Here is a 26,661-nt window from a genome sequence, read left to right as displayed (position 1 = left end):
AGTTAAATTTTTATTTACACTTCTTATTTGTCTTTAACTTAAGAGTTTAGTTGAGTACTGTGCCCAAAAGTTACTTGGATTAGTTCCCCCCATCCCTTTAGTATGTTGTGTTTCATTTTAAATATAGTATGGATCACTTATTTTTATTTGAATTGTATTTTAGGCTATTTCTCCATTCTTATTTTATGTGGTTTCCAAAGTCAGAACCTACAAAAAGGTATAAGCAGGGAAATGATACTCCACATTCATTTCTTTTACCCAGTTCTCACCTCCTTTTCATCCTGTTCCATCTACTCCTTGTAGGTAATCATTCTCACTAGTTCTAATTTACTCTTCTGTGAGTCTTTTTGTACAAATGAACAGTTGTGTGTAATACTTGTTTTTTTTTCTTGTTACATAAAAGGAAGCATACTGTAGACTCATACTTTACATATCCTGTAATTCACAAGCTCAGGAGTTGATCAACGTAGAGCACTTCTGTGTGGCAAAGTGAGTGGCCTCAGATGAATCAAGTTACTGGAGGCACAAGTAGGAGTTTCATCAGGTTATGGTCAAGTTGAACCAAGAACAAGAAGGAAGTAGATCAGGCTCACCTAGGCATTCTGCCTTGTGTTCAAAAGGAAATAAATATTTTGATAGTAGAGATCTGGTGATACCAATCTGTCTCTTGACACTGCTGTAATGTAGACTGTTGTCCTCTAATCTAGAGGTTGCCCTCTGTGCCTGATGCACAGTTGCCATCCTGGGACCTCCTTACTCTATCATAATCTGGGAAATTAACTTTGTACAGTTGATCCTTTAACAACATGGGTTGGATTGTGCAGGTCCATTTATTAATAGATTTTTTTTTTATATATTGGAAAACTTTTGGGGAGATTTGTGATAATTTGAAAAAAAAAACATTTTCTTTTCTCTAGCTATAACATACAAAATGTGTATCAACTGTTTATGTTATCAGTAAGGTTTCTGGTCAACAGTGGGCTATTAGTAAAGTTTTTGGGGACTCAAAAATTATATATGAATTTTGGACTGTGTGTGGGGTTAATGCCTCCTAAGTTCAAAGGTACTTCTTTTGTACTGTGTTTTCTCCTCATTGTATCCCATGTTATCCTCTTTCCTCTTTCCTCTGTCATTTTGGTGGAGTACATACTTCAGTAGCTTCTTGGAATTTTTTTAGATCTGCTTTTCTGAAAATGTCTTTATTCCACTATCATACGTGATTATGAATTCCAGGTTAGGAGTAATTGTCTTAAATTTTTTTTTTTTTACTACTTTACTGAGGTATAATGTATGCACATTAAATATTTCCAATGCTTAACATTTGTTCCTGGAGACCCAGTGTTTACTTTGGTATCATTTCCCTTCAGCCTGAAGAGCTTCCTTTGGTGTTTGTTGTAGTGGACTTTTGCTGATAATGGATCTTCCTGGTTCTCTGTTATCTGAAAAACATCTTTATTGTCTTCATTCTGTTAAATTCCACTGAAGAATACTGATGTTTTTTATTTCATTGACAATTAGCTTCAGACCCCAGTAGGTTCAGACTATAAGCCTTGTCTCCTGTAGGTACAAATTTCAGTTCAACTTTCTAGGCCTTTATGATGCTGTGCTGAGCTTGTTCTACACATCTACACTGTTAAGTACAGCCTGAGACTTGTACATGTTTATAAGAATGAGGGGAATTCCTTCTTTAGCTCTCTCCTCTTCTGGACTGCCACTAGCGGCCGGCAGTGCTTGCCCAGGCTCTATTCCCTGTCTCTGGACTGGCAGTCTGGGATTTCTCTTGAAGTTTTAGCTGCCTGTAGTGCACCACTCCTGTGAGTGTGGTCTGCCCTTGGGGCAAAGCTGCCTGCTCCCCCCACCAAAAGAAAAGAAATCCAACCCAAACCTTGAAACTCATTTTAGTGCCAGTCCTGTCTCCAAATTTCTATTCCTTCCGATAATCTCCCTCTTTTGTTTATTCTTCAGAATCTTCAGGTAGGTCTTTTTTTGTTTCTTTCCTTCAGAGTTTATAGTTGTTAATTCAGTTTATTTTCCAGGGGTTGATGCCAAGCGTGGGTGCTCCCAAATTACCATTTACATCAGGAATTCAGTTGGTGTGATATTGACAAACCCTTTAATAAGAGATGAAACCTGAAAGGTGGGTGTTTTAGTCGGGATTCTCTAGAGGAACAGAACCAATAGGATATAGACACAGGAAGATATTTATTATAAGGGTTAGTTCTTACACTTATGGAAGCTGAGAAGTCTCCTACAGTTTGCTGTCTGCAAACTGAAGACCCAAGAAAGCTGGTAGTATAATTCAGTCTGAATCTGAAGGTCTAAGAACCAGGAGAACCAATGATGTAGATTCCCATCTGGGTTTGAAGTTCCAAGAACCAGGAGTGCTGAAGGCAGGAGAAGATCATTGCTCCAGCTCAAGTTTTCAGGCTTGAAGCCAAATTCTTCCTTCTTTAGCCTTTTTGTTCCGTTCAGGCCCTCAACAGATTGGATGATGCCTACCTACCCACAGTGAGATGGGTAAAGTACTTTACTGCCAATTGAGTCCATCAATACAAATTTCATTTGGAAACACTCTCACAGGCACATTGTGAAATAATGGTTAGCCAGATACCTGGTACCCTGTGATCCAGTCAAGTTGACACATAAAATTAGCCATTATAGTAAGTTAGATTACAGAGTTGCAGTGAGAAACTCTGAAGGGTTTTGAAAAGTCACTTCGTGAAATGTTTTCTCTGTATTAGGTGAAACGTGTTAGGTGACTGAAGAAAAGAAATTAGTATTTGAAAGATCTGTTAACAAACTGTTTTCATCTTTAGGCTATACTATTGCAACAACCTGAATTCAGATAGTGCTTATCAAGTTGGAAAGGAAGGAGTCATTTAGGGTGCATTTTGAAAGTAGAACAGATAGAATTTGGTAATAGAGCATTATTAATGGAGAGGAGGAGATTGGATGACTACCGTTTGCTGCCTAGGGATGATAATGATGTCATTAATCTGGATGCAGTATGCAAGCGGAAAATCTAGTTTGAGGAGAATAATAACTTGAATTAGAAACATGTTGCATTAAAAGCACTTGCCAACATTATTCAGTAGGAAGTTGGAAAGTTAAAGAGGAGCTTCAGACAGCTGGGCTGGAGATGTAGATTTAAAATTCTTTAATAGAGAAGTGAGACAAGGCTTAAGGATAGAACCTTGCAAGTGGCAAAACTTAAAAGGTAAGTGAAAGAAGAGGAGTCAGCAAGGAAAATTGAGATTTGCTGAGAGAGTTGGAGGAACCAGGAGACTGGGGTGTGTTCTGAAGGTAAAGGAAGGAGAGTTTGTAGTCCCAGGGGCTGTTCAGTAGCATCCTGTTCTAGAGGTGGCAGGGAAAAAACATCTGAGAGTATGTCATTGTTTTATGGAATGAAGATTTTTCTCCCTAGGAGTACTGAAACACTTAGTTCATTGTAGAAATGAGGGCAAAAGTCTTATTCCAAGGGAAATTAAAGAATATGTCATAAAGGAAATAAAGGTTATCAGTCTAGACACATTTTATAACTATGGCAGGGATGGGAATGAGAGGAATGGAATGGTAGCTGGTAGCTTGAAGTGGACAGAAGGTGAATAGGGCCAGACCCTTAGATTGGCTGTATACTGTTGGGAAGGCAACTGTGTCTAGAGTAGCTAGATAAAAATGGATGAAAAACACTAAAGAACATTCAACAGGTTAGGTTGAAAACATGTAGGGAACATTTCTTCCTCTCATACAGGAAGGGAGGAGAGAATAGATGAAATTACAGAGGAAGTTTTGTCAGAAGAGTGATCCAAATAGGAGGGAGTTTGGAATTTAAGGAATTGATTGAGAAGGAGAGAGTTAAGAGTGGGGTTGACACTTCCACTTCCAGCTATGGTATAGAAACTAGTTGGAAACCAGTCTTACTTCTGACAACAGCTAGGATAGCAGGCTTACCCCTGCCTCCCTCAAATAATCTGATGAAGGTGTCTGAGAGGTAATAAGAGAGTGAATATCTAAGAGAAAATAAAGGCTTAGGGAGATGAGGCTAGTATTTGTGATTGTCTCCTGTGGATGCATACTGATTTTTGGAGGATCAGCTTAAAGACTAAGAAGCTGAACAACTGAGCAAAGCATTTGATATTCTCTTAGGGCTGGAGAGATAAGGATTGGGATTTTGACCCTGCTAACATGGGGAGTGTGTGGCCCTGATGAATCACTCTTATTTGGGATTGGGACCCTGAGGGGCTACAGCCTACAAGTAAGGGTAAACTGGATGTAGACAGGCTTTCACAGGAATTATAACTCTACTCTGAAACATTTAAATCCTTAAAAAAGATTGAGGTAATTTATTGTATTTGTCTCGGGTGCTTGGCAGAAGCAAATGTAAATCCTGTTTGAAAGATGATAACATTATACAGGGCCTGAAATTACTACTACAAAAATTTTGGAAAGAAAATGTCCAGCCCATATAATAATAAAAAAAGACTGGCACAGCATGATCAGCAACATGAACAAAATAAAACAGAAGCGACAGAAGATAACATTAGATTTACAGGGCCTCTGATATTGGAGTTTTTGGTAGCCAGCTTTAATATAGCTATGCTACCTTGTTCACAGAGATAAAAGACATGATTTGCCATTTTCAAGACAGAACTGGGAACCTTCAAATAACAAAATGGAAAATATAGACTTAATAGAAAACATAGTAACTGAAATTAGAAATTTAATGGATGAGTGTAACAGAAGATTAGCTAGAGTTGAAGAGAGAATTAGTGAAGTGGAAGAATTACTGAAGACATTGAGGGAAATAGGGATGTTGAGAAGGTCAGAAATGTGTGATTGGAGTCCTAGACAAAGAATTGAGAAAGATTAGGTAGAAGTGATATGGGAGGAGATTGGCTGAAGACTTTCCTTAACTGATGAAAGTTATCAAGGAGTAGGTTCAGTACAGCTTACTAACACCAAAAATGATAAAAAAGAAATCTACACCTTGTTACATTGTAGTAAACATATAGAAACCAAAGATGAAGAGAAAAATTTCAAAAACTGCTGGAGGTGGGGAGAGGGATTGGACTAACGCTGATTGCTCAACGGAACAGTGGAGGCCAGAAGACAATGGAGTGATCTTTAAATTACTGAGAGAAAAGAATTGACAATCCAGAATTCTAAAACCTGAGAAAATATTTTACAAGAATAAAGATGAAACACAAAATGTTTCAGAGTTGACAGTTTTTCAGCTGCACTAGCTACTCTTGAAAATGCTCAGAAGTCACATGTGGCTAGTGACTACCATACTGGACAGCATAGATATTAAAAATTGCCATTATTTCAAAAAGGATAACACTGTTATAGGTAGTAATAAATTCATTAGGATATTTTGAACAATATTCTGCCAAAAAAGGGAGACCCTCCAAAAAAGATGAAATTGACAAATTCCTTAAAAAAATGCCAATTACTATCCCATAGGAAATTTAAAAATCCAGATTATATGTCAAAAAGCTATTTATTTATTTAATTTATTTATTGTTGATGTCTTTGTTTTCCTTTGGTATTCAGGGGAAATACCATCTTCATAGAATGAGTTGGGAAATATTTTCTCTAATTTCTGGAAGGGTTTGTAAAGGATTGGTATTATTTTTTATTTCAGTGTTTTTCTTTCAGTGAATTCACCAGTGAAGCAATCTGGGTTTTTCTTTATTGGATGATTTAAAATTACTAATTCAGTTTCTTTACTTGTTACATGGCTGTTTCAATTTTATAATTCTTAAATCACCTTCAGTAATTTGTGTCTCTCTAGGAATTTGTCCATTTCATTGAAGTCTAGTTGACATAAAGTTGTTTGTTGTGTTCCCTTGTAATCCTTTTCATTTCTGTAAGGTTAGTAGAGATGTCCCCTCTTTCATTACTGTTCAGTGGTCACCCTGTGGAGGTGGAATGGACTCTTTTTCAATTAGTAGGATGTCTAAGCTAATTGCATTCAATATGCCAAGATAATTTGAGAGAAAAGTCATTAATCACCAAGAGACACCTGGGGAAAATAGGGTGGGTTTAAGTTTGTCTGCCCTGGCTTGAGTGAGTCAGGAGTGGGCTAGACCCTTAAAATTGCTAGGGGATTGGAGAGAAGTTTCCATGTGCAGACGGGGTTTGTGAAATTAGAATTTCTCACTTGGGCCAAAGGTAGGGACGCGTGGATTTTATTTTCTTTATTTTTTTATTAAGTTATCACTGATATACACTCTTATGAAGGTTTCACAAGATAAACAATGTGGTTACTACATTCACCCATATTATCAAGTCCCCCCCATACCCTATTGAAGTATTGTCCATCAGTGTAGTAAGATGCCACTGAGTCACTACTTCTCTGTGCTATGCTATCTTTCCCGTGACCTCCCCCACACCAGACACATGGATTTTCTTACCAACTTGTCCAGATGGGTTAAAAGGGAAAAGGGAGGTAAGGCTTAAAATAAGTCAGTGGTCAGTCATCACAAAATTGAGCCAAACTCTTTATTACAAGCCCTGAAATTGGATTTTTAAAAAATAATTTTTCTTCATTTTAATTCTTTTCTTCAGACTGGATAATCTTGATTGATCCTTTTTTTTCAGGTTTACTGATTCTTTCTTCTGCCAGCTCATGTCTGCTATTGAGTTCCTCTAATGAATTCTTCATTTCAGTTCTCCTAACTTTCAACTTGGAATTTCCATTTAAAAAAATTTCTATTTTTATTGGTATTTTCTATTTGATGAGTCATTAGCTTCATACTTTACTTTAAAAATGGTTTCTCTTAGTTCTTTGAACATATTTCTCATAGCTGCTTGAAGTCTCTGTTGCCTAACTCCAAAATCTAGGCTCCCCCAGAAACAATTTTTACTGAAACTGCTTAACACCTCCCCACCAGGTATGTTATACTTTTCTGTTCTTTGCATATCTTACAGTTTTTTTTGGAAACCTGGACATTTTTGGTAATATATTCTGCATTCTGATTCCTTTTTCCCAGGAGTTGATTGGTCTTTTTGTTCATTTAGTGACTTGCCTGCGTTAATTCTGTGAGTCTGTTTCTTCTGTAGTATGTGGCTACTGATGTCAGTTCTTCTTTTCCTGTTTTCATTTTTAAGCCTGACTTTCTAGCAGTTGCCCTTCGGTTGTTGTATCTTAGTGGTCAGCCTATGATTGCTCAGAGGTTGTGTTTAAACTCCTTGAAACAATGAGGGCGCCATCCTTTTTCAGTGGTTCTTATGACACCTGGGGAATGCATTCAAAACTGAGGTACTTACAAGTCTGCCCTCCCTTTTGCTTTCTGTATTTACAAAGCTCATTCATCCAAGGATGAGTAGCTTTCTAGGGCCCTCTCATTTCTCTTCTGCATGTTACTCCTCTTACTTACTACATGGAACTACCAGTCTTCACAGCTTGCCCCGCCCCAGTAGGACTTCCACACCAAGGAACTGAAAGTGGGTGTGGGATGGTGAGAATGCCAGGATTGGTGCACCTGGTGTGTGTGGGCTCATGGGGAAGACAGTGTAGCTCAGAGAAGACAAACAGGGACTCTGTGGCATCTTACTATGCTGATGGACAGTGACTGCAGTGGGGTATGGGGGGGGACTCGATAATAAGGGTGAATGTAGTAACCACATTGTTTTTCTTGTGAAACCTTCATAAGAGTGTATATCAATAATACCTTAATAAAAAAAACTATCATACATTTCTATTATTCTTACTGAAATTAAGTAGATTTTCTTTAATAAATACTTCTCAATTTGTTGCCAATACCCATATCCTTAAATAGGTGGTTCTTATAAATTTATCCAGTTTAATTGTTATTTTTGTTTTGGGGATTTGTTAAACACCTAATTCAACCATTCTGGGCATCCTTTCCCCTGCTTTTTCCTCTCTGTCTCCATCTATGTCTTGCTGTCTGTTTCTGTCTCTTACATTTTAAAACATTTACTATTTATTAAAGTTGGATTTTATTTCAGAACAAGTTATGAAGAAAAGGTCATTGGCAAAAGTCTTACCACTTCTTGGTGACTATTTTGTGTGTTTCCCAGTGATGTGTAGTGTGAATTATTTATTTCATTAATTTCAGTGAGATTTATTTTGAACCTATCCTCTTTTTTTTTTCTTTATTCTATCAATTTTGTCCTCTTTTACTTGTTTATACCATCTCTTGTTCTCCTTTGGCTCCATCTTAGCTTGTGAATGGGCTCAACCTTTTCTTTCTTTAACCTCTCTTTTGACTTTATCTCCTTGAGTTTCCTGCACTACCCAGGTTCATAAATTTCATCTGCTCTTGCTACTCATCAGCATTGAAGACTAGGGTAAGGCTAGTAAGATGCCCGAGGCACAAACATTTATGGAGACACTCACTCTCGGAATCCTGCAAGTGCAGGGTTGGTACTTGCATGGCTTTGCTTTTATGAATTTTGTATCTTAGGTGCCTGGCTTGCCTCACCCTAGTTTTGGCTCTGCTGCTCATATTTCTCATTAGAGCATATTCATTATAACCTGGCTTCTGTCCCAAATAGGCTTCATTTGTTCAAAATTTTGAGCACCTGCTCTGCACTATGCATTGTCCTAGGTTTGGGGAATACAAAGGGTCTCAAGACACTTCTTTCACTCTGAGGTTTTCTTCAGATTTAATCTTTCTTGGGTCTAGTGACTTTTCCCCATTCTTCCTCATTCCTGCTTTTTTGTACCATGGACATTATTGACCATACTGTTTGTTCATCCTCACCCCTGGGTGTGAGGATGTACAGCTATTTCCATGATGAAACACCTTTCTAGGAATCAGTGGGAAGTTGGGCAGTGTGTTATGGCCCTCATTATGGAAGCTGGTGAGGACCTGAAACTGACTTGTGCTTTCAGTGTGTTAGGGTAGGAGCGGCCAGGATCTCTACCAGGTTAATGGGCCTTCACAACCACATTACTGGGAAAGGAAGGCTGCTTGTTCATTCATTCTGCTTAGCATCTTATATGCTTGGAATCTTTACATCTCTTTCCAGTACCCAAAGGCAAGCTTTGACTCCCTGCCCAACTATGTGGTTTATTTTTTGCCAACTTTATTTCCTGGGTCCTGTGTTCTTTTCCAATTCTTTGCTGACTTGTTTTTAGTGTGGCTTCCTTGAATGACCTTGCTCTGCTTGGTGTTCTTACTGTTTGTGCATGAAAATTAATCACTCATTTAAGGAGTGAATATTACTTCCATCCTAGTTACTGTGGGCCACTGGGGTTTCCACAGTGAGTCCAACCAAACATGCCTTGTCTTCCTGAATTAGAGAGACAACTTGTGTAAATCACACCACCTGGATATTGGCTGTAAAGGGAAGTTACAGATGCAGCTGACCTATGGATATTTGAGTTGAGATCTCTGTCTCATTTCACCTAACTCGTAGTAATGCCCCTTACTTTTGAACTCTTGCCTGCATCAGGATTTTCAGTTCTGGCTGTTGTTTTTGGATTTTCTTCTTGCCCCCAATCCCTTGCTCCACCCAAGGCTGCCGTTATTTTTATTCTTACTCAGTAGTGGGTGCAAATCCTGATCATTAACCTGTCGTCCTTTGGAAGTTATTTTCTCCCTTGTTTTCTTTTTTTAAAATTATTTATTTATTTATTTTTGAAGAACCTTATGTTTACTAGGCTCTCCCCTACCCCAAGTCCCCCCCCACAAACCCCTTTACAGTCACTGTCCATCAGCATAGTAAGATGTTGTAGAATCACTACTTGTCTTCTCTGTGTTGCAAAGCCCTCCCCTTTCCCCCAACCCCCACATTATACATGCTAATCATAATACCTCCTTTCTTCTTCCCCACCCTTATCCCTCCCTCCCCTCCCATGCTCACCAGTCTTTTTCCCCTTGGTAACTGTTAGTCCATTCTTGGGTTCTGTGATTCTGCTGCTGTTTTGTTCCTTCAGTTTTTCTTTTGTTCTTATACTCCACAGATGAGTGAAATCATTTGGTATTTGTTTTTCTCTGCTTGGCTTATTTCACTGAGCATAATACCCTCTAGCTCCATCCAAGTTTTTGCAAATGGTAGTATTTGTTTTCTTCTTATGGCTGAATAATATTCCATTGTGTATATGTACCACATCTTCATTATCCATTCATCTACTGATGGATACTTAGGTTGCTTCCATTTTTTGGCTATTGTAAATAGTGCTGCGATAAACATAGGGGTGCATCTGTCTTTTGCAAACTGGAGTGCTGCATCCTTAGGGTAAATTCCTAGAAGTGGAATTCCTGGGTCAAATGGTAAGTCTATTTTGAGCATTTTGAGGAACCTCCATACTGCTTTCCACAATGGTTGAACTAATTTACATTCCCACCTACAGTGTAGGAGGGTTCCCCTTTCTCCGCAACCTTGCCAACACTTGTTGTTGTTTGTCTTTTGGATGGTGGCCATCCTTATTGGTGTGACGTGATATCTTATTGTGGTTTTAATTTGCATTTCTCTGATAACTAGCGATGTGGAGCATCTTTTCATGTATCTGTTGGCCATCTGAATTTCTTCTTTGGAGAACTGTCTGTTCAGCTCCTCTGCCCGTTTTTTAATTGGATTATTTGCTTTTTGTTTGTTGAGGAATGTGAGCTCTTTATATATTTTGATGTCAAGCCTTTATCGGATCTGTCATTTATGAAAATATTCTCCCATACTGTAGGGTACCTTTTTGTTCTATTGATGGTGTCCTTTGCTGTACAGAAGCTTTTCAGCTTGATATAGTCACACTTGTTCATTGTTGCTTTTGTTTTCCCTGCCCAGGGAGATATATTCATGAAGAAGTCGCTAATGTTCACATCCAAGAGATTTTTGCCTATGTTTTTTTCTAAGAGTTTTATGGTTTCATGACTTACATTCAGGTCTTTGATCCATTTTGAATTTACTTTTGTGTATGGGGTTAGACAGTGATCCAGTTTCATTCTCTTACATGTAGCTGTCCAGTTCTGCCAGCACCATCTGTTGAAGAGACTGTCATTTCCCCATTGTATGTCCATGGCTCCTTTATTGAATATTAATTGACCATATATGTTTGGGTTAATGTCTGGAGTCTCTAATCTGTTCCACTGTTCTGTGGCTCTGTTCTTGTGCCAGTACCAAATTGTCTTGATTACTATGGCTTTGTAGTAGAGCTTGAAGTTGGGGAGTGAGATCCCCACCACTTTATTCTTCTTTCTCAGGATTGCTTTGGCTATTTGGGGTCTTTGGTGTTTCCATATGAATTTTTGAACTATTTGTTCCAGTTCGTTGAAGAATGTTTTTCGTAATTTGATAGGGATTGCATCAAATCTATATATTGCTTTGGGCAGGATGGCCATTTTGATGATATTAATTCTTCCTAACCAAGAGCATGGGATGAGTTTCCATTTGTTAGTGTCCTCTTTAACTTCTCTTAAGAGTGTCATATAGTTTTCAGGGTATAGGTCTTTCACTTCTTTGGTTAGGTTTATTCCTAGGCATTTTATTCTTTTTGATGCAATTGTGAATGGAATTGTTTTCCTGATTTCTCTTTCTATTGGCTCATTGTTAGTGTATAGGAAAGCCACAGATTTCTGTGTGTTAATTTTGTATCCTGCAACTTTGCTGTATTCCGATAATCAGTTCTAGTAGTTTTGGAGTGGAGTCTTTAGGGTTTTTTATGTACAATATCATGTCATCTGCAAATAGTGACAGTTTAACTTCTTCTTTACCAATTTGGATTGGTTGTATTTCTTTGTTTTGTCTAATTGCTGTGGCTAGGACCTCCAGTACTATGTTAAATAACAGTGGGGAGAGTGGGCATCCCTGTCTTGTTCCCGATCTCAGAGGAAAAGCTTTCAGCTTCTCGCTGTTCAGTATGATGTTGCCTGTGGGTTTATCGTATATGGCCTTTATTATGTTGAGGTACTTGCCCTCTATGCCCATTTTGCTGAGAGTTTTTATCATGAATGGATGTTGAATTTTGTCGAACACTTTTTCAGCATCTATGGAGATGATCATGTGGTTTTTGTCTTTCTTTTTGTTGATGTGGTGGATGATGTTGATGGATTTTCGAATGTTGTACCATCCTTGCATCCCTGGGATGAATCCCACTTGGTCGTGGTGTATGATCCTTTTGATATATTTTTGAATTCGGTTTGCTAATATTTTATTGAGTATTTTTGCATCTCCGTTCATCAGGGATATTGGTCTGTAATTTTCTTTTTTGGTGGGTTCTTTGCCTGGTTTTGGTATTAGGGTGATTTTGGCTTCATAGAATGAGTTTGGGAGTATTCCCTCCTCTTCTATTTTTTGGAAAACTTTAAGGAGAATGGGTATTATATCTTCTCTGTATGTCTGATAAAATTCCAAGGTAAATCCATCTGGCCCAGGGTTTTTTTTCTTGGGTAGTTTTTTGATTACCGCTTCAGTTTCTTTGCTGGTAATTGGTTTGTTTAGATTTTGCGTTTCTTCCTTGGTCAGTCTTGGAAGGTTGTATTTTTCTAGGAAGTTGTCCATTTCTTCTAGGTTTTCCAGCTTCTTAGCATATAGGTTTTCATAGTATTCTCTGATAATTCTTTGTATTTCTGTGGGGTCCGTCGTGATTTTTCTTTCTCATGTCTGATTCTGTTGATGTGTGTTGATTCTCTTTTTCTCTTAATAAGTCTGGCTAGAGGCTTATGTATTTTGTTTATTTTCTCAAAGAACCAGCTCTTGGTTTCATTGATTTTTTCTATTGTTTTATTCTTCTCAATTTTGTTTATTTCTTCTCTGATCTTTATTATGTCCCTCCTTTTGCTGACTTTAGGCCTCATTTGTTCTTCTTTTTCCAATTTTGAAAACTGTGACGTTAGACTATTCATTTGGGTTTGTTCTTCCTTCTTTAAATATGCCTGCATTGCTATATACTTTCCTCTTAAGACTGCTTTCACTGCGTCCCACAGAAGTTGGGGCTTTGTGTTGTTGTTTTCATTTATTTCCATTTTAATTTGGTCGTTGATCCATTGACTACTTAGAAGCATGTTGTTAAGCCTCCATGTATTTGTGAGCCTTTTTGCTTTCTTTGTACAATTTATTTCTAGTTTTATACCTTTGGGGTCTGAAAAGTTGGTTGGTAGAATTTCAATCTTTTTGAATTTACTGAGGCTCTTTTTGTGGCCTAGTATGTGGTCTATTCTGGAGAATGTTCCATGTACACTTGAGAAGAATGTGTATCCTGTTGCTTTTGGGTGTAGAGTTCTATAGATGTCTATTAGATCCATCTGTTCTAGTGTGTTGTTCAGTGCCTCTGTGTCCTTACTTATTTTCTGTCTGGTGGATCTGTCCTTTGGAGTGAATGGTGTGTTGAAGTCTCCTAAAATGAATGCATTGCAGTCTATTTCCTCCTTTAGTTCTGTTAGTATTTGTTTCACATATGCTGGTGCTCCTGTGTTGGGTGTATATATGTTTATAATGGTTATTTTCTCTTGTTGGACTGAGCCCTTTATCATTATGTAATGTGCTTCTTTATCTCTTGTTACTTTCTTTGTTTTGAAGTCTATTTTGTCTGATACTAGTACTGCAACTCCTGCTTTTTTCTCCCTATTGTTTGCATGAAATATCTTTTTCCATCCCTTGACTTTTAGTCTGTGTATGTCTTTGGGTTTGAGGTGAGTCTCTTGTAAGCAGCATATAGATGGATCTTTTTTTTTTATCCATTCAGTGACTCTATGTCTTTTGATTGGTGCATTCAGTCCATTTACATTTAGGGTGATTATCGATAGGTATGTACTTATTGCCATTTCAGGCTTTAGATTCGTGGTTACCAAAGGTTCCAGGTTACTTTCCTTACTATCTAAGAGTCTAACTTAACTCACTTAGTATGCTGTTACAAACACAATCTAACGGTTCATTTCTATTTCTCCTCCTTTTTCTTCCTTCTTCATTCTTTATATATTAGGTATCAGATTCTATACTTTCCCTCTTTCCCTTGATTGGCTTTGGGGATAGTCAATTTAATTTTGCATTTGCCTCTCAATCAGCTGCTCCACCCTCCCTACCATGATTTCACTACCTCTGGTGACAGCTGTCCAACCCTCGGAACACTTCCATCTATAGCAGTCCCTCCAAAATAGACTGTAGAGATGGTTTGTGGGAGGTAAAGTCTCTCAGCTTTTGCTTATCTGGAAATTGTTTAATCCCTCCTTCGAATTTAAATGATAATCTCACCGGATAAAGTAATCTTGGTTCCAGGCCCTTCTGCTTCATGGCATTAAAGACATCATGCCACTCCCTTCTGGCCTGTAAGGTTTCTGCTGAGAAGTCTGATGTTAGCCTGATGGGCTTTCCTTTGTATGTGATCTTATTTCTGTCTCTGGCCACTTTTAACAGTCTGTCCTTATCCTTGATCTTTCCCATTTTAATTACTATGTGTCTTGCTGTTTTCTTCCTTGGGTCCCTTGTGTAGGTGGATCTGTGGATCTCCATGGCCTGAGAGACTATCTCCTTCCCCAGATTGGGGAAGTTTTCAGCAACTACCTCCTCAAAGACACTTTCTATCCCTTTCTCTCTCTTCTTCTTCTGGTATCCCTATAATGCTAATATTGTTCTGCTTGAATTGGTCACACAGTTCTGTCAATATTCTTTCATTTTTAGAGATCCTTTTTTCTCTCTGTGCCTCAGCTTCTTTGTATTCCTCTTCTCTAGTTTCTATTTCATTTATTGTCTCCTCCACCGTATCCAACCTGCTTTTAATACTCTCCATCGTGTTCTTCAACGATTGGATCTCTGACCTGAATTCATTCCTGAGTTCTTGGATGTCTTTCCGTACCTCCATTAGGATGTTGATTATTTTTATTTTGAACTCCCTTTCAGGAAGAGTCACGAGGTCCATATCATTTAAGTCTTTCTCGGGAGTTGTATTAACAATTTTATTCTGGACCAGGTTCCTTTGGCGTTTCATGTTTGTATATGGCGCCCTCTAGTGTCCCGAAGCTCTATTCTGGAGCTGCTCAGCCCCTGAAGCAATGTCAGGGGTCGCAGGGGAGCGGTACTGGTGCCTGGGGGGAGGAAAGAGCTGTTCCCCGCCTCCCGGCTGCTGTGCCTGTCTCCACTGCCTGAGCCAGTGGGCCGGTCACACCAGTACAAGTTTTTGTCCCAGAGAAGCCAGATATGGATCCCTGCTTTCCACAAGCAGCCGGAATCCCAGTCTCCCCAGGAACTCTGCCTGTATTAACTTTCCAACCCGGTAGTCATGCGAGTCTCATGAAAGCACCATGACATGTAGGTTTGTGCTCCCAGTGCAGATCTCCGGAGCCAGGTATTCAGCAGTCCCAAGCCTTCCACTCCCTCCCTGCTCCGTTTCTCTCCCTCCCGCTGGGGAGCTGGGGTGGGGGAGGGGCTCGGGTCCCGCGGAGCCACAGCTCTGGTACGTTACCCCGTTCGCTGAGATCTGCTCTTTTCTCCAGGTGTGTGCAGTCCGACACCGTCCTCTTTCCTGTTGCTCTCTCAGGATTAGTTGCGCCAATTAAATTTTCTAATTGTATCCAGTTTTAGGAGGAAGCCTCTGTCTCTCCTCTCACACTGCCATCTTTAATCCAAGTCTGCTCTCCCTTGTTTTCTTGACATTAAATGTGTTGGTTCTTTTTCTACATCTTTATTAGCTTGTTATATTTTATATTTTTTCCTATTTGCCTTTCCTAAAAGTTGCCCTAACCCAGATTTTGTCCTAGGCCTTCTTTTGTTTCAGCTTACCCTTTCTTGACAGTCTTGGTCATTCTAGAAAACTTCAGGTTACCAACTTTATGCAAATGGCTGACTAATTTCTCTCTCTAAATTATGCTTCAGTTTCCAAGTATTTGGTGTAGAGATATGTGTAGAGGAATGTATTTACATGTGTACACATATACACAGAGGTATGTATTTCCATGTATCTAATACCACAGATAATTCATTATCTTCTCAAACTTAGTGATGTTATCGTCTCCCAATGTCCTCACTTGAAATCTCACACAATTGCAGCCTCCTCACTCTCCTCCAGATCTTCCTGGTTGACAAGTGGTGCCCGCTTGTCCTGTGTAATACTGTGCTAAGGGCTTCTTCTGTTTCCAGTGTGTGCTTGTATAACTCTAGTTCCTTTCTTTCTTTTCACTCAGTCTGTTCTTTCCTAAGGTGCAACTGCCACTAGTCTTTCTCAGTCCTGATGACTCTGAATCCTGTGCCATGTTAATTTTTCCTGAAACACAACTCTGATCTGTTGTTGTTCTGCACATTCATGCTTCAAATGTTCCTTACTGCCTTTGAAAAACTGGGCTGGTTTTCTAGGTCTTCCAACTTGTTTTAATTTCCTTGCCACTGCCTATCTTCATATAGGCTGGGCTCTATCCAAATGGAATTAATGTGGCAAGAACCAGCCTGTACTTTTCCTGTTTGTGTCTCCATTTTTGTTACCTTTGCCAACAGTATGCTTTTCTCACATTCTCAGTTCTTCCTTGAAATCTTTCCTGAAGTTCTCTCAGATTTCCTGACCTGAAGATTCTCTCTTCCATCATATGTGCATTTACCTGTACTTTAAAAGAGCATAATGCTTATCACTTTTCAATTGGTGTTAATTGTTATTTCAGTGTAATTTTTATAAATAACTTTTGTACCCCTCATTATGCTTAGTACAGAATGTTGCAGAATTACTTGTTAAGTTATTGAGTGGATGAATGCATTTCTGAATTAAACCATCAGTCTGGACTCCTCTATGTGCCTTCCCCATTACCTTGCTGTTTATCTGAGACCATCTGTTTCTCTCCCTCTTGCAGGTTTTTTTACTTTATCCCTCAATCTTTTCATGTGGCAATAGGTGGCCTACTACTCTTTGTGTAGCTTTTCATCTCCTGAGTTAGTATTAATTTCAGTTTAAAGAAAAATACCATTTTGGTGAAGGACGTGTGTGGGAGATTTAGAGGAAATGGAAGCTAGTGTTCACAATGACATCTTGATCCATTTTATGGGAAAGAAGACTGCCCACCAGGAATTTGGAAATTTGCAAATATTGGCTGGAATTCTGGGCTGGTAGCCAGCAGAGAATAGAAATAAAAGGTGTGATGATGTGTTCGGAGTGCAGGTGTAGGGTCAGGGGCCAAGCTGCAGGGCTCCTATTCCAGGCTGCTGATCCAGGCAGCTGCCTGTATTCTTCAGATGCATCTGCCTGAGACTGGTTTGAAGTGATGGCAGGTAAGAGTAGGGAAATAGATGTCTCACTGCAATATTGTCAGTTTTTGAATGCTAGTGAGCCATCCGGGATTCCCTGCATAGTTTTGGACATTAGGTTATGGCAGTGAATTAGGTTTTGTTGAACTCTAAAGAATTGATTTTCCTGATTTAAAATGAGTGTTATTTGTCTAAGGTACATCTTAGTAAATGCTGCATTTCCTGAGCCTTAGTTTAGTACCTATTTCATTACAGCCTTTATATTCTAGATTATTATACCATTTTCCAAAACCACATTCTCTCCTATTCTTGTGCATTTCACAAGCTGAATAGAACTTCAGAACCCCTTATTTTCTATCTCATTGCCCTATTTGTAGAGGTTTTTAGTTGAAGTGGCCCAAACAAGCAGGCTAGAGATACCTGTGAGGGTGAGTGCCTTGAAAACAAGCTCAGGACAGACATTGTCTTTGATTCTCTAGGAGAAAGTGATGCCAAGACCAACGAGGGGCACTGCATTGCCTTTGCCGTCCAAGTGCAGTTGACCCTTGAACGACACAGGTTTGAACTGTACAGGTCCACTTATATGTGAAATTTTTTCAATGAATATTTGGAAAAATTTTTGGGAATTTGTGACAATTTGAAGAAACATTTTATTTTCTCTAATTTAATTATAGGAATTCAATGTATAATACGTAATAACATACAAAATATGTGTTAATCAACTGGTGTTTATGTTATTGGTAAGGCTTCTAGTCAACAGTGGGCTACTAGTAAAGTTTTTGGGGGAGTCAAAAGTTATACATGGATTTCGACTGTGTGTGGGGTTGTTCCCCAAACCCCCACGGTGGTGAAGGGTCAGCTGTGCATCCAAGTATTAAACTTCTGAGAGCACAGAGGAGGCTGCAGGTTACCTGCCTTTCAATCACCCATCTCTCTTTGCTTTCAGCTAGTGACAGCTGGGCCACTTAAGGCCAGAACTCTGAGCTGAGCGGTGGAGGCCCCCTTGGATCCGGAGAGAAGAGGCCGCCTTGGAACCAGCAATGAGCCATCCTGACTGCAGGCTGAACCTCCGGCCCTTGGGAACCCCTAGAGGTAGCAAAGGGAAAATGGAGTCTGTTCTAGCAACTGGAGACCTGAAATAAAAGTGGAATGGAGGCACAGGGCAATCTAGGTCTATGGGAGACTGTGATGCTTTTGGTGACCTGTTACATATTCTCTCGTGTTACTTATTCTAGAATTAAGTAGTTTCTTATTGTCTTAGTTTTGTTATATTGAGTACAGATGTTTAATTTCCTCCAGAAAAGTGACAATCTTTTAGTAATTCTTATTTTTATAAAGTTTGTGTTTATAAACAGCAAAGCATACTGAACCCATTATTCAGATTATGCATATTGTAGTGCTGTCTTATCTGTGTACATTTTATTCATGTTTCTTTACTCATTCTTTCCTTTTTGTGACTATTTGAAATCATTATCAGGGAGTTTCACTCTTTAGTTGGTCTTTTTTTTTTTTAAGATAAAATATCTCCAGTTTTAAAAGTACAGAGATATTTGAGGAAAGAGTTGATTGCTGCCTCATGTTTCTAGGTGTGTCCTCTGCGGTTGGCTCACATGGTGTTGGTGCTTCACCAGGTGACAAGAAGTCAAAGAACAAGCCCACACGAGGGAAGAAAAAGAGCATATTCGAAACCTACATGTCCAAGGAGAATGTTTCAGAAGGTTTGAAGAGAGGAACGCTTATCCAGGTGCTTAAAACATACTAGAAGGTTATCCCTGGAACATGTGGAATCAGAAGTAATCTATCACTCATTAAACTGTTTACTGTTCTGTGTTGCGTGCTGTGAGAGAAATGACGTATAACAGGCACAGGGATTCCCACTTCTCAGACCTACAGTGCCAAGAGTGCGGATAAGTGCCTCAAGATAGAGAGAGTGCCCTGACATTTGAGAAGGAGGGGGCATTATTTCTGGTTAAGGTTACCTAGGAATGTTTTATTGGAAGGGATGTTTTTGAGCTAGGCCATGGATTGGTGTGGTTTGAACAAATGAATAAAAGAGAAAGAGCTTCACAAAGGGACCAGTGTGAGCTACTAAGACAGAAGTGAGAAATAGGTTTTGCTTATAAGAAACATATTGATAGTTCAGTTTGCCTGGAGCACATGGAAGCTGAATGATGAAGAATAAGATTGAAAAGGAAACAGTAAACAGCAGCAGACAATATTTGTTGAGTGCTTTATAGTTTGCAAAATACCTTTACAATCTAGTTCAAGTGGTTTGGCTCAGCAAATGTTTATTGAGCATCCACTGTGAGCCAGGAATAGTTCTTAGTTAGGAGCATGCCTCATGGGTGCTCTTGAGATGAAGGGGCTGAGACTGTCTTTCTGTACTTTGAACTTGGAGCCCAGTGGGGTCAGGCAGTCATGTTAATGGATGATTTAGGGGTAATTGGTAAGTGCTCAGATAAAAGAATGTTCAGGGGTGACTGAGAAACTGTAGAGGTGTCTCCTGTAGTGAACATGAAGGGTGAGTCTATTAAATGTGTGATATTTGTGTGGGAAGGAGGTATGGAGAGGTGTTGGCATTAATGAAAATATGAATGTGTGAAACAACGTGGAGTAAGGCAGCTTTGGGCTCCTTATGCATGAAATATGAGGCGCGTAGTAGGTAATGAGATGGAAAGGAAAATAGGGCCACATATTCTTTGAATTAAGTCTGTTTCATAGTTCTTGGATTAGTATAGAAATATTGTCATCTGTTACCTGGCTTACTTGAAAATGTTGATTGTGTTCCATTTTTTCTCATTCTGAGACTCCAGCTTCTATATTTATGTTTTTGGCTAAAGACCTAGCTGGTTGACAGATGCTATTATCTTCTCTTCGTGTTTATCACCTTTTTTGTATTTACCTGTGTTCAAGTGCACATGTGATTAATCTCTCTTTTTTTAACCTTTTGATCCCCTTCTAGTAACCCCCCTGCCACTCTCCTACCCCAACCCACCAGCAACTGATCTGTTCTCTGTATCTATGAACTTGCTGTGTTTTTTTCAGAGCCCGCATATAAGAGAGATCATACAGTACTTGCCTTTCTCTGTCTGACCTGTTTCACTTGGCATAATGCCCCTGAGGGCCATTCATGTTGTTGCACGTGACAAGATTTCATTCTTTTTTCATGACTGAATAATATTCCTCTGTGCGTGTGTGTGTGTGTGTGTGTGTGTGTACCATAGTTTCTTTATTCATTCATCCATCAATCGACACTTAGGTTATTTCCATATGTTGCCTATTGTAAATAATGCTGCATTGAACATGGCAATGCAGATGTCTTTTTGAGTTAGTGTTTTTGCTGATTCTTGAATGGAACACTTTTAAACAAATTAGTTGATCTTTCTGATTTCAAAGTTACTCTTGGTTTTTTTTTTTATAAAGCTTCCCTTGGATTTCTTTGACAAGGCCTCTCTTGGGAGAGTTGAAGCTGCATTTGGACATATGTCCATTCATTTATCCATTTATTTGCTGTTTATCTTTCAGCACACATACTGGAGTCCATTTTATCTACAAGCTTCTTGGCTCCCGTTTTGTTTTGTGTACGAGGACCCACTGTGCGGTGCTCATAGCCGCCCCTCTCCTCCAGGTGCACTTTGCTCCGTCCACACTGAGCTTCAAGACTTTTCATGTAAAAACTCTGTTTTTTGATTCCTGTGTGACTCTGGACGTGCTGTTCCTGGTACTTGGAAAGCTTTCTTCCACTATCTTGATGTAATTGTGCTTGACCTTTAAGTTCCTACCTAAAAATTACCCTGTTTTGAGAAGGCTCACTTTAATTTTCCAAGCAGAATCAGCCATTGTCATTGTCCTGAAGCTGACTTCTCTATGTACCCTTTATTGTAAACTTATTACCATTTCTTGGCATTTATGTGTCCTCAAATAGACTATTCACTTCATTGTGGGAAGGTCATGTCTTATTCCCACACATTAACCCAGACTCTGGCATTTGATTGATGCTTAACAAGTTTATATTGAATAAATATTTATTTGCTGACCAAATGAATAAAGGATCAAGGTGTACTGTCTTTTGAAGAAGAGTGAGGGGAACCTTGGTTGTTATAACTTAGAAGAAAAATTGCTTATAGTTTTGGTTATAGAATTTATAGAGATAAAGTGAGGGAAATATTCTGCAATGGTATTAGTTTTTGCTCTCTCCTATTAATTTTTGGTTTTGAGGCAACTTTTTGCTGACATTAAAACAAAAAAAGCTGATCGATGTAACAACTCTCATTCCCAGGAGTTTATAAGTGATTCCTCCTGGCCTGTGACTTCATGAGACTCTGCAGCCAGAGCCTCCCCCCACAGATGAGAACAGTTGTTCTTTGCAGATGGGGAAAGGAATGGGTTCCAGATATGAGGTCACCATGTGAAATATATAACACTGTAAATAAGATTTTCATAGGCAGAGAAACAGAGTCCATCTGCTTTCTGATATAAACTTGATATGTGCAGGCCTTGATGGGTAAGGTAGAAAGCTAGACAAAAGATAATTTGAATGCTGTTGGAGAAAATTAAACTTATTAAATATACTTATGAGCATTTGTTGACTTTGATATTCAAATTTAAGTTTATAGTGACATCTTTCTTCTTCTTCCCATCCAGAGAAGAAACTTTTATAGAGAATATTATGAAGATATTTTAAAATATGAGTAGAGTAATACTTTATTTCATTTTCAATACTTGACTGATAATTTGACATTGTTTTGCCCTATGTGGGGAGTGGAGGAGAGGAGTCCACAGTGACCAAAGAAATCTCTTTCCTGTGCTTGAACTGACCAGCAATAAAACATAAGCAAGTACATGTAGTTTTGAAATTTTTTTTGTAAGTAAGTTCTCCCATCAAAGAACATATTTCCTTTCTTTCTCCGTAAGTACAGTATTAGGAGGTTGGGAGTTCATAGGAGATACTGGGAGAAATGACAGTATGTAATAGAAAGGCCTTGAAGGGGCTCCGGTTTGGGGTCATGACTAAAGTGAGAGGGGTATAAAGATGGTAGATTGTTGATTTCACAATCCAGATGATGCTTTGGTTAAAAGTAGCTTAGGCTGAGCCTCAGAGCTGTCTGAGGCAAGATACTAGTGTCCCCCTAGAATAGAATATTAGTGTAAATTTTTTATTGGATCATGAAAGAAATCCTAGTCTAGAAAGACAGAACAGGATGGGCTAGTTTCTAGGACCTTCAGTTTGCCAAGAGTGAAATCAGCTGTAGAACATTTGGGTGTGAATTAAAGATAATAGGGGTGACATTACAGTAGTCTGTCCATTGAGAAGGAACAGATGATACTCATAACATTAATACCAGGAGTGGTAGGGGAATGTCAGCTTTGCAGGCATTAATTAATTAGCTCAACTAATGTTTCTCGTCTATTAAGAAACTGCCTACTAAGTGCCAACAAACATATTGTCAGTGAGCAAGATAGGCAATACACTGGGAGAGAGAGGCAAAAACCACTAAAGAAGTAAAGAGGAAATTGCAGCTTGTGATGAGTGCTAATAAGGAAGTAAGGAAAGTGAGAGAGTAATTGGGCAAGGCACTTACAGAGGGTGGTTAGGCCACTTTGAGGAATGATCTTTAAGTTGAGGTCTGAAGCGTGAGAATGAGGCAAACATTTGAAGCATTAGGAAAAGAACATAAAGGCAGAGAGATCTGTTGGTAGAAGAGCAAGCAGAAAAAAATCTTGGTGTTTTTGAGGAATAAGAAGGGAAGCCTGTTGGACATAGTGAGCAAAAGAAATTATGGTATGATAATAAACCGGTTGGTTAGGCAAATCAGTAGGCCCTCCAGGCTGGTTTGGATGGTGAGGAGTCATTGAGGGTTATTAAGCAGAGGAAGGACCTGATCTATTTTATGCTTTAAGAACATTTCTCTGGCAGTTGTGAGACAAACCGATGAGAGTGGAAGCTGGGAGACCATGTAGAAGGCCGTTAGAGTAAACCAGGCAAGGAGATACGAAGATGTGAACAGGTGGGTGGCAGTGTAGATGGAGAGAGCTGGATGGACACGGAGCTGGACCTGGCATGACATGCTGATGGAGTAAATGGGGAAGGTGAGGCAGGAGGAGGAGTAAAAGAGGAGTCCTAAGTTTTGAGTTGAGCAACTGGATGGATGATGTTGCCATTTACCAGGGTAGAAGACTGAGGGCTGGAATGTCATGCTGGTTCTTTGAGGGGAAGGGCGCAGATGGCATAAATGAGGGAAGAGGCCCCTGTGATGACCAGCAAACAAGCAGCCTGCAGTCATTAGGGGCAAGGACTCTGGAACCAGGCTGCTTGGGCTTGAATGTGGTGTGAAATGGGCTCCTCTCAGGACCTCAGTCTTCTCGTACAAAAGTGGATAGTAGTGTCTACCTCATAGGGTTGTTCTCAGGGTTAAATTAGTTACTAGACATAAAGCTCCCTAAACAGTGTATGAAATGTAATTTGCCAGTGTGTTATTTGTGATTGTTTTCATTGCTCTAAGAGAAGCATCTGTTATTCAGCTTAGCTGGTTGCTGATTTTTCAGAGAACTTGGAAATACATATTTATGTGTGAAGTTCCTTAGTTTTAAGCATCTCAAGCATCCTGTAAGCCAAATAAAACATGTTGTGGTTGCCAAGTTAGGCTGATTAGCCCAGTTGTGTGGTATTTGTCTGCAGTGACATTCGGCTCCTTGGGTGTAGGCATGGAGAGGCAGATAGTTGGGGTTAACTGAGAGTGGGGCTTTACTAGTTGAGTAGAAGAGGAAGAGTGGACCAAGGCTCAGTTTGCAAGGCAGGAGGTAATGATAGGCTATGGCACCTGCGTGGGCAGGAAGGGAATAAACGTAGTGGGAGGAGGATGATTGGTAAAAATGTGGAGGTCCATGGAGGTCTTAGTGAAGACGACGAATTGGTGAGGTCGGGTTTCTACCCTAAGTGAGCTAGAGCAATAGAAGATTGTGATCAGAAAGTGTGATACTGATGTTTTTGTGTTATGGAGGTGGTATAATTAGCAACCATGACAAGATACAGGCTGTAAACATGGGAGGTGCTGGCTTGAGTGGGTAAAGGAAAAGGTGGCTAGAGTGACAGGCTAGGATTGCCTGGCCATCCGTGTGGATATGAAGTCCTGTAAGTGTTTATAGGAGTAAGGTTGGAGAGGAAGACAGCGAGGTAGGATCAAAGTGTTAGTCAATCAGGGATACTACCTGAAGGTTTGGAGATGATAGCACCAAGATATAGCAGGAGCTAATGACATGAACTTAAAGGATCTGAGGGTTTTAAAAGAAAATAGAGGGAAAAATAATTTTAAAGCCACAATGGGGAAGTAGGGGAAAACATTCTTCCTCTGGTCCCTGAGATACATGGGATAGGAGAGATAAAATGGGCTCCCTCTGAGAGCACTTCAAGGGAAGTGATCGTATCAGGGGATGGCCAGGTTTCAGTTAAGGCAAGGAGGTATACAGGAGCATTCAGAGAAGAGCAGGATGTAGGGGCCTCACCGACCCAGTTCCAGGCCTAGAAAAGGGTTGAGGAGGAAAGTGAGTGATGGTGGATGGGGGCAGATTAGACAATAATCATAAAAATATGGAGATGGAAGTCCTGGACTTCAGTAGGTGAGTAAAATAAACATCTGTTGGAAGTCTCTTTTAGTTCCTGACATTGCTGTTCTCCCATCGGGCTGTAGAGGTGACTCCAGTCTGCTGCGGAACTCCGTTAGAGTTTCTTCTTCCTGAGTGTGGTCTACACTCTGATGGGAGTCTGTTCCTGAGATCCAGTTCTTAAGAGTATGTGCCAACTTGCATATGTTTTCTTGAACAAGGCTTCTATCCCTCCCTGTAGGCTTTTATATATCAGGAATTTTGGGATTCACATGCAAGAATAGAATCTTTAAGGTCCTTTAAATATCTGTTCTTTGAAATAGAGCCTAGATATGGCCCTGAGCAGCCTGTCTCTTTCTCGTGAGCCCAGCCTTGGTCTCTCTGAGCGCTCTGTAATTAAAAGCACTTCCAGAGCAGAAGGCATTCCCATCTTTATACTTCATCTATTAACCATTCCCTGAGCTAGAAGGATGGTATAAGAATATAAGAATAGTGATTGAAAACAAAGAGACAAATTTAGGTCAGAAAAAAATGCCTCAAATGAGAAAATGAATTTTTAAAAAAGTTAACTTGAATGAATTTACTTTTATTTATTTGCAGTGCCTTTCTTTCACTAGATTGTAAGCTCTGTGAGGGAAGAGACTGTTGATTATTACTCTCCTCTGTGTCCCCATCACTTGCATAGTACCTGTCATGCTAGTCGTCAGGACATATTTGGTGATTAAGTGGCTGAATTAGGATACATGTAAGTTAGCCTTTTTCCTCCCTGCCCAACAAAAACAGCTGTTCTAGAAGTGAAGTTGCAGAGATACTCATAAAAAGCACTGGACTCAGGGAGCTTTGCCAGCTGTGTTTCTGGGCCCTTTTCTCTCTGACCCTCAGCAGAGTTAGAGAAGGACAGAGAAGAGTAGTGGTTCTTTGAACCCTCTTGCCTACCACCGTCTGCATTCGCCTACCTTTCCCTTCTGATTCATCTGCAAATTTTTCTCCTCCATCAAGGACCAGACCAGACGCTGATGCTGGAGCCTGTCTTCCCTACTCCCCCACCGGCTGAGAGGAAGCTGTGTCCTCACTTATGGCACTCCTCATGTTTTTCTTTATAAACAAGGATCAAGCTTGGTCATTACTCTCACTCTCACATTGTCTGTCTCAGGGTCTTGAACAGTTTATTGTCTTGTTTCAATAAATAATTATTGACTTAAGGACTGAATGAGCATTTGTAGTAGTCTACTTAGGATGTTAACAATAGTATAAACTATTGCATGGAAATTTATAATTTAAACATGGTATGCTATTGAAAGAAAGATCTATTTCTACTTTATTTTATGCCCTCACCTATTTTATTAATTATGTATCTTCCAGTCTTTCAACATTTGAAGGGGGGAAATGTTATTTAAAACACTTTCTCAAGACCCCCTTTGAGTCTGTGCCTTAGGAAAATAGCTGCCTCCATCCGTGAGTTCCAGTGGCCTTCAAATGCAGCTGGAACCTGGGGAGGGTTACAGCTTCCTGCATGAGCCTCAAACACTGAACTGCTATTGAAGACAGCCCCCACCTGCTCCCCTGAGCATAAATAGAAACAGACCCTGATTTGATGCTGGAATAACATCAAGTTGAAGGCAGACTGGGTGGCCTGGCTGTTGGAGCCAGGATTCCCATTTACATTAAGAGCTGGTTCTGGGCCTCTTTGAATTATTGACTCATTCAGTTCTGCAGAGGGACCAGAGTAAAAAGTATGCATCCAGTCCCTTGAGGCTGTGTATCTAGGTTGGAAATTAACCTGTATCACTTAGAAGATTGTCACAGAAACAAGCAATTGTGGAAAGGTCTTAGAGAATTTAAAAAAGGCCATTATGTAGTGAGGTGTAATCCCCACATAGTCTTTTTCTTAAAGGAAAAGCTTAAATTTGAAGACTAGAATACAGGGGCACA

General features: G+C 39.6%; 1 protein-coding gene across 5 annotated transcripts in view; it reads left to right on the top strand.

Annotated features, from left to right (window-relative positions):
• The window catches only part of DIS3L2 (DIS3 like 3'-5' exoribonuclease 2), a 372,410-nt gene that overhangs the window by 32,334 nt on the left and 313,415 nt on the right, over window positions 1–26,661 (top strand). For 4 of the 5 annotated variants that reach the window (XR_005030205.2, XM_057503433.1, XM_036912160.2 and 1 more), the window contains 2 exons: window positions 18,074–18,219; window positions 18,714–18,871. Coding sequence is in view for 4 of the 5 variants with exons in the window: in XM_057503433.1 (XP_057359416.1) it covers window positions 18,168–18,219; window positions 18,714–18,871 (210 nt within the window). In the remaining variant the exon portion in view is untranslated. Of the gene's footprint in view, window positions 1–2,961; window positions 3,218–18,073; window positions 18,220–18,713; window positions 18,872–26,661 lie in introns of those variants that run through there. The other variant, XM_057503434.1, reaches the window with a different exon arrangement.

Source organism: Manis pentadactyla, chromosome 6 (assembly GCF_030020395.1).
Source record: "Manis pentadactyla isolate mManPen7 chromosome 6, mManPen7.hap1, whole genome shotgun sequence".
In the NCBI taxonomy this organism is placed as follows: Eukaryota; Metazoa; Chordata; class Mammalia; order Pholidota; family Manidae; genus Manis; species Manis pentadactyla.
This window is presented reverse-complemented; position numbering and strand designations above follow the sequence as displayed.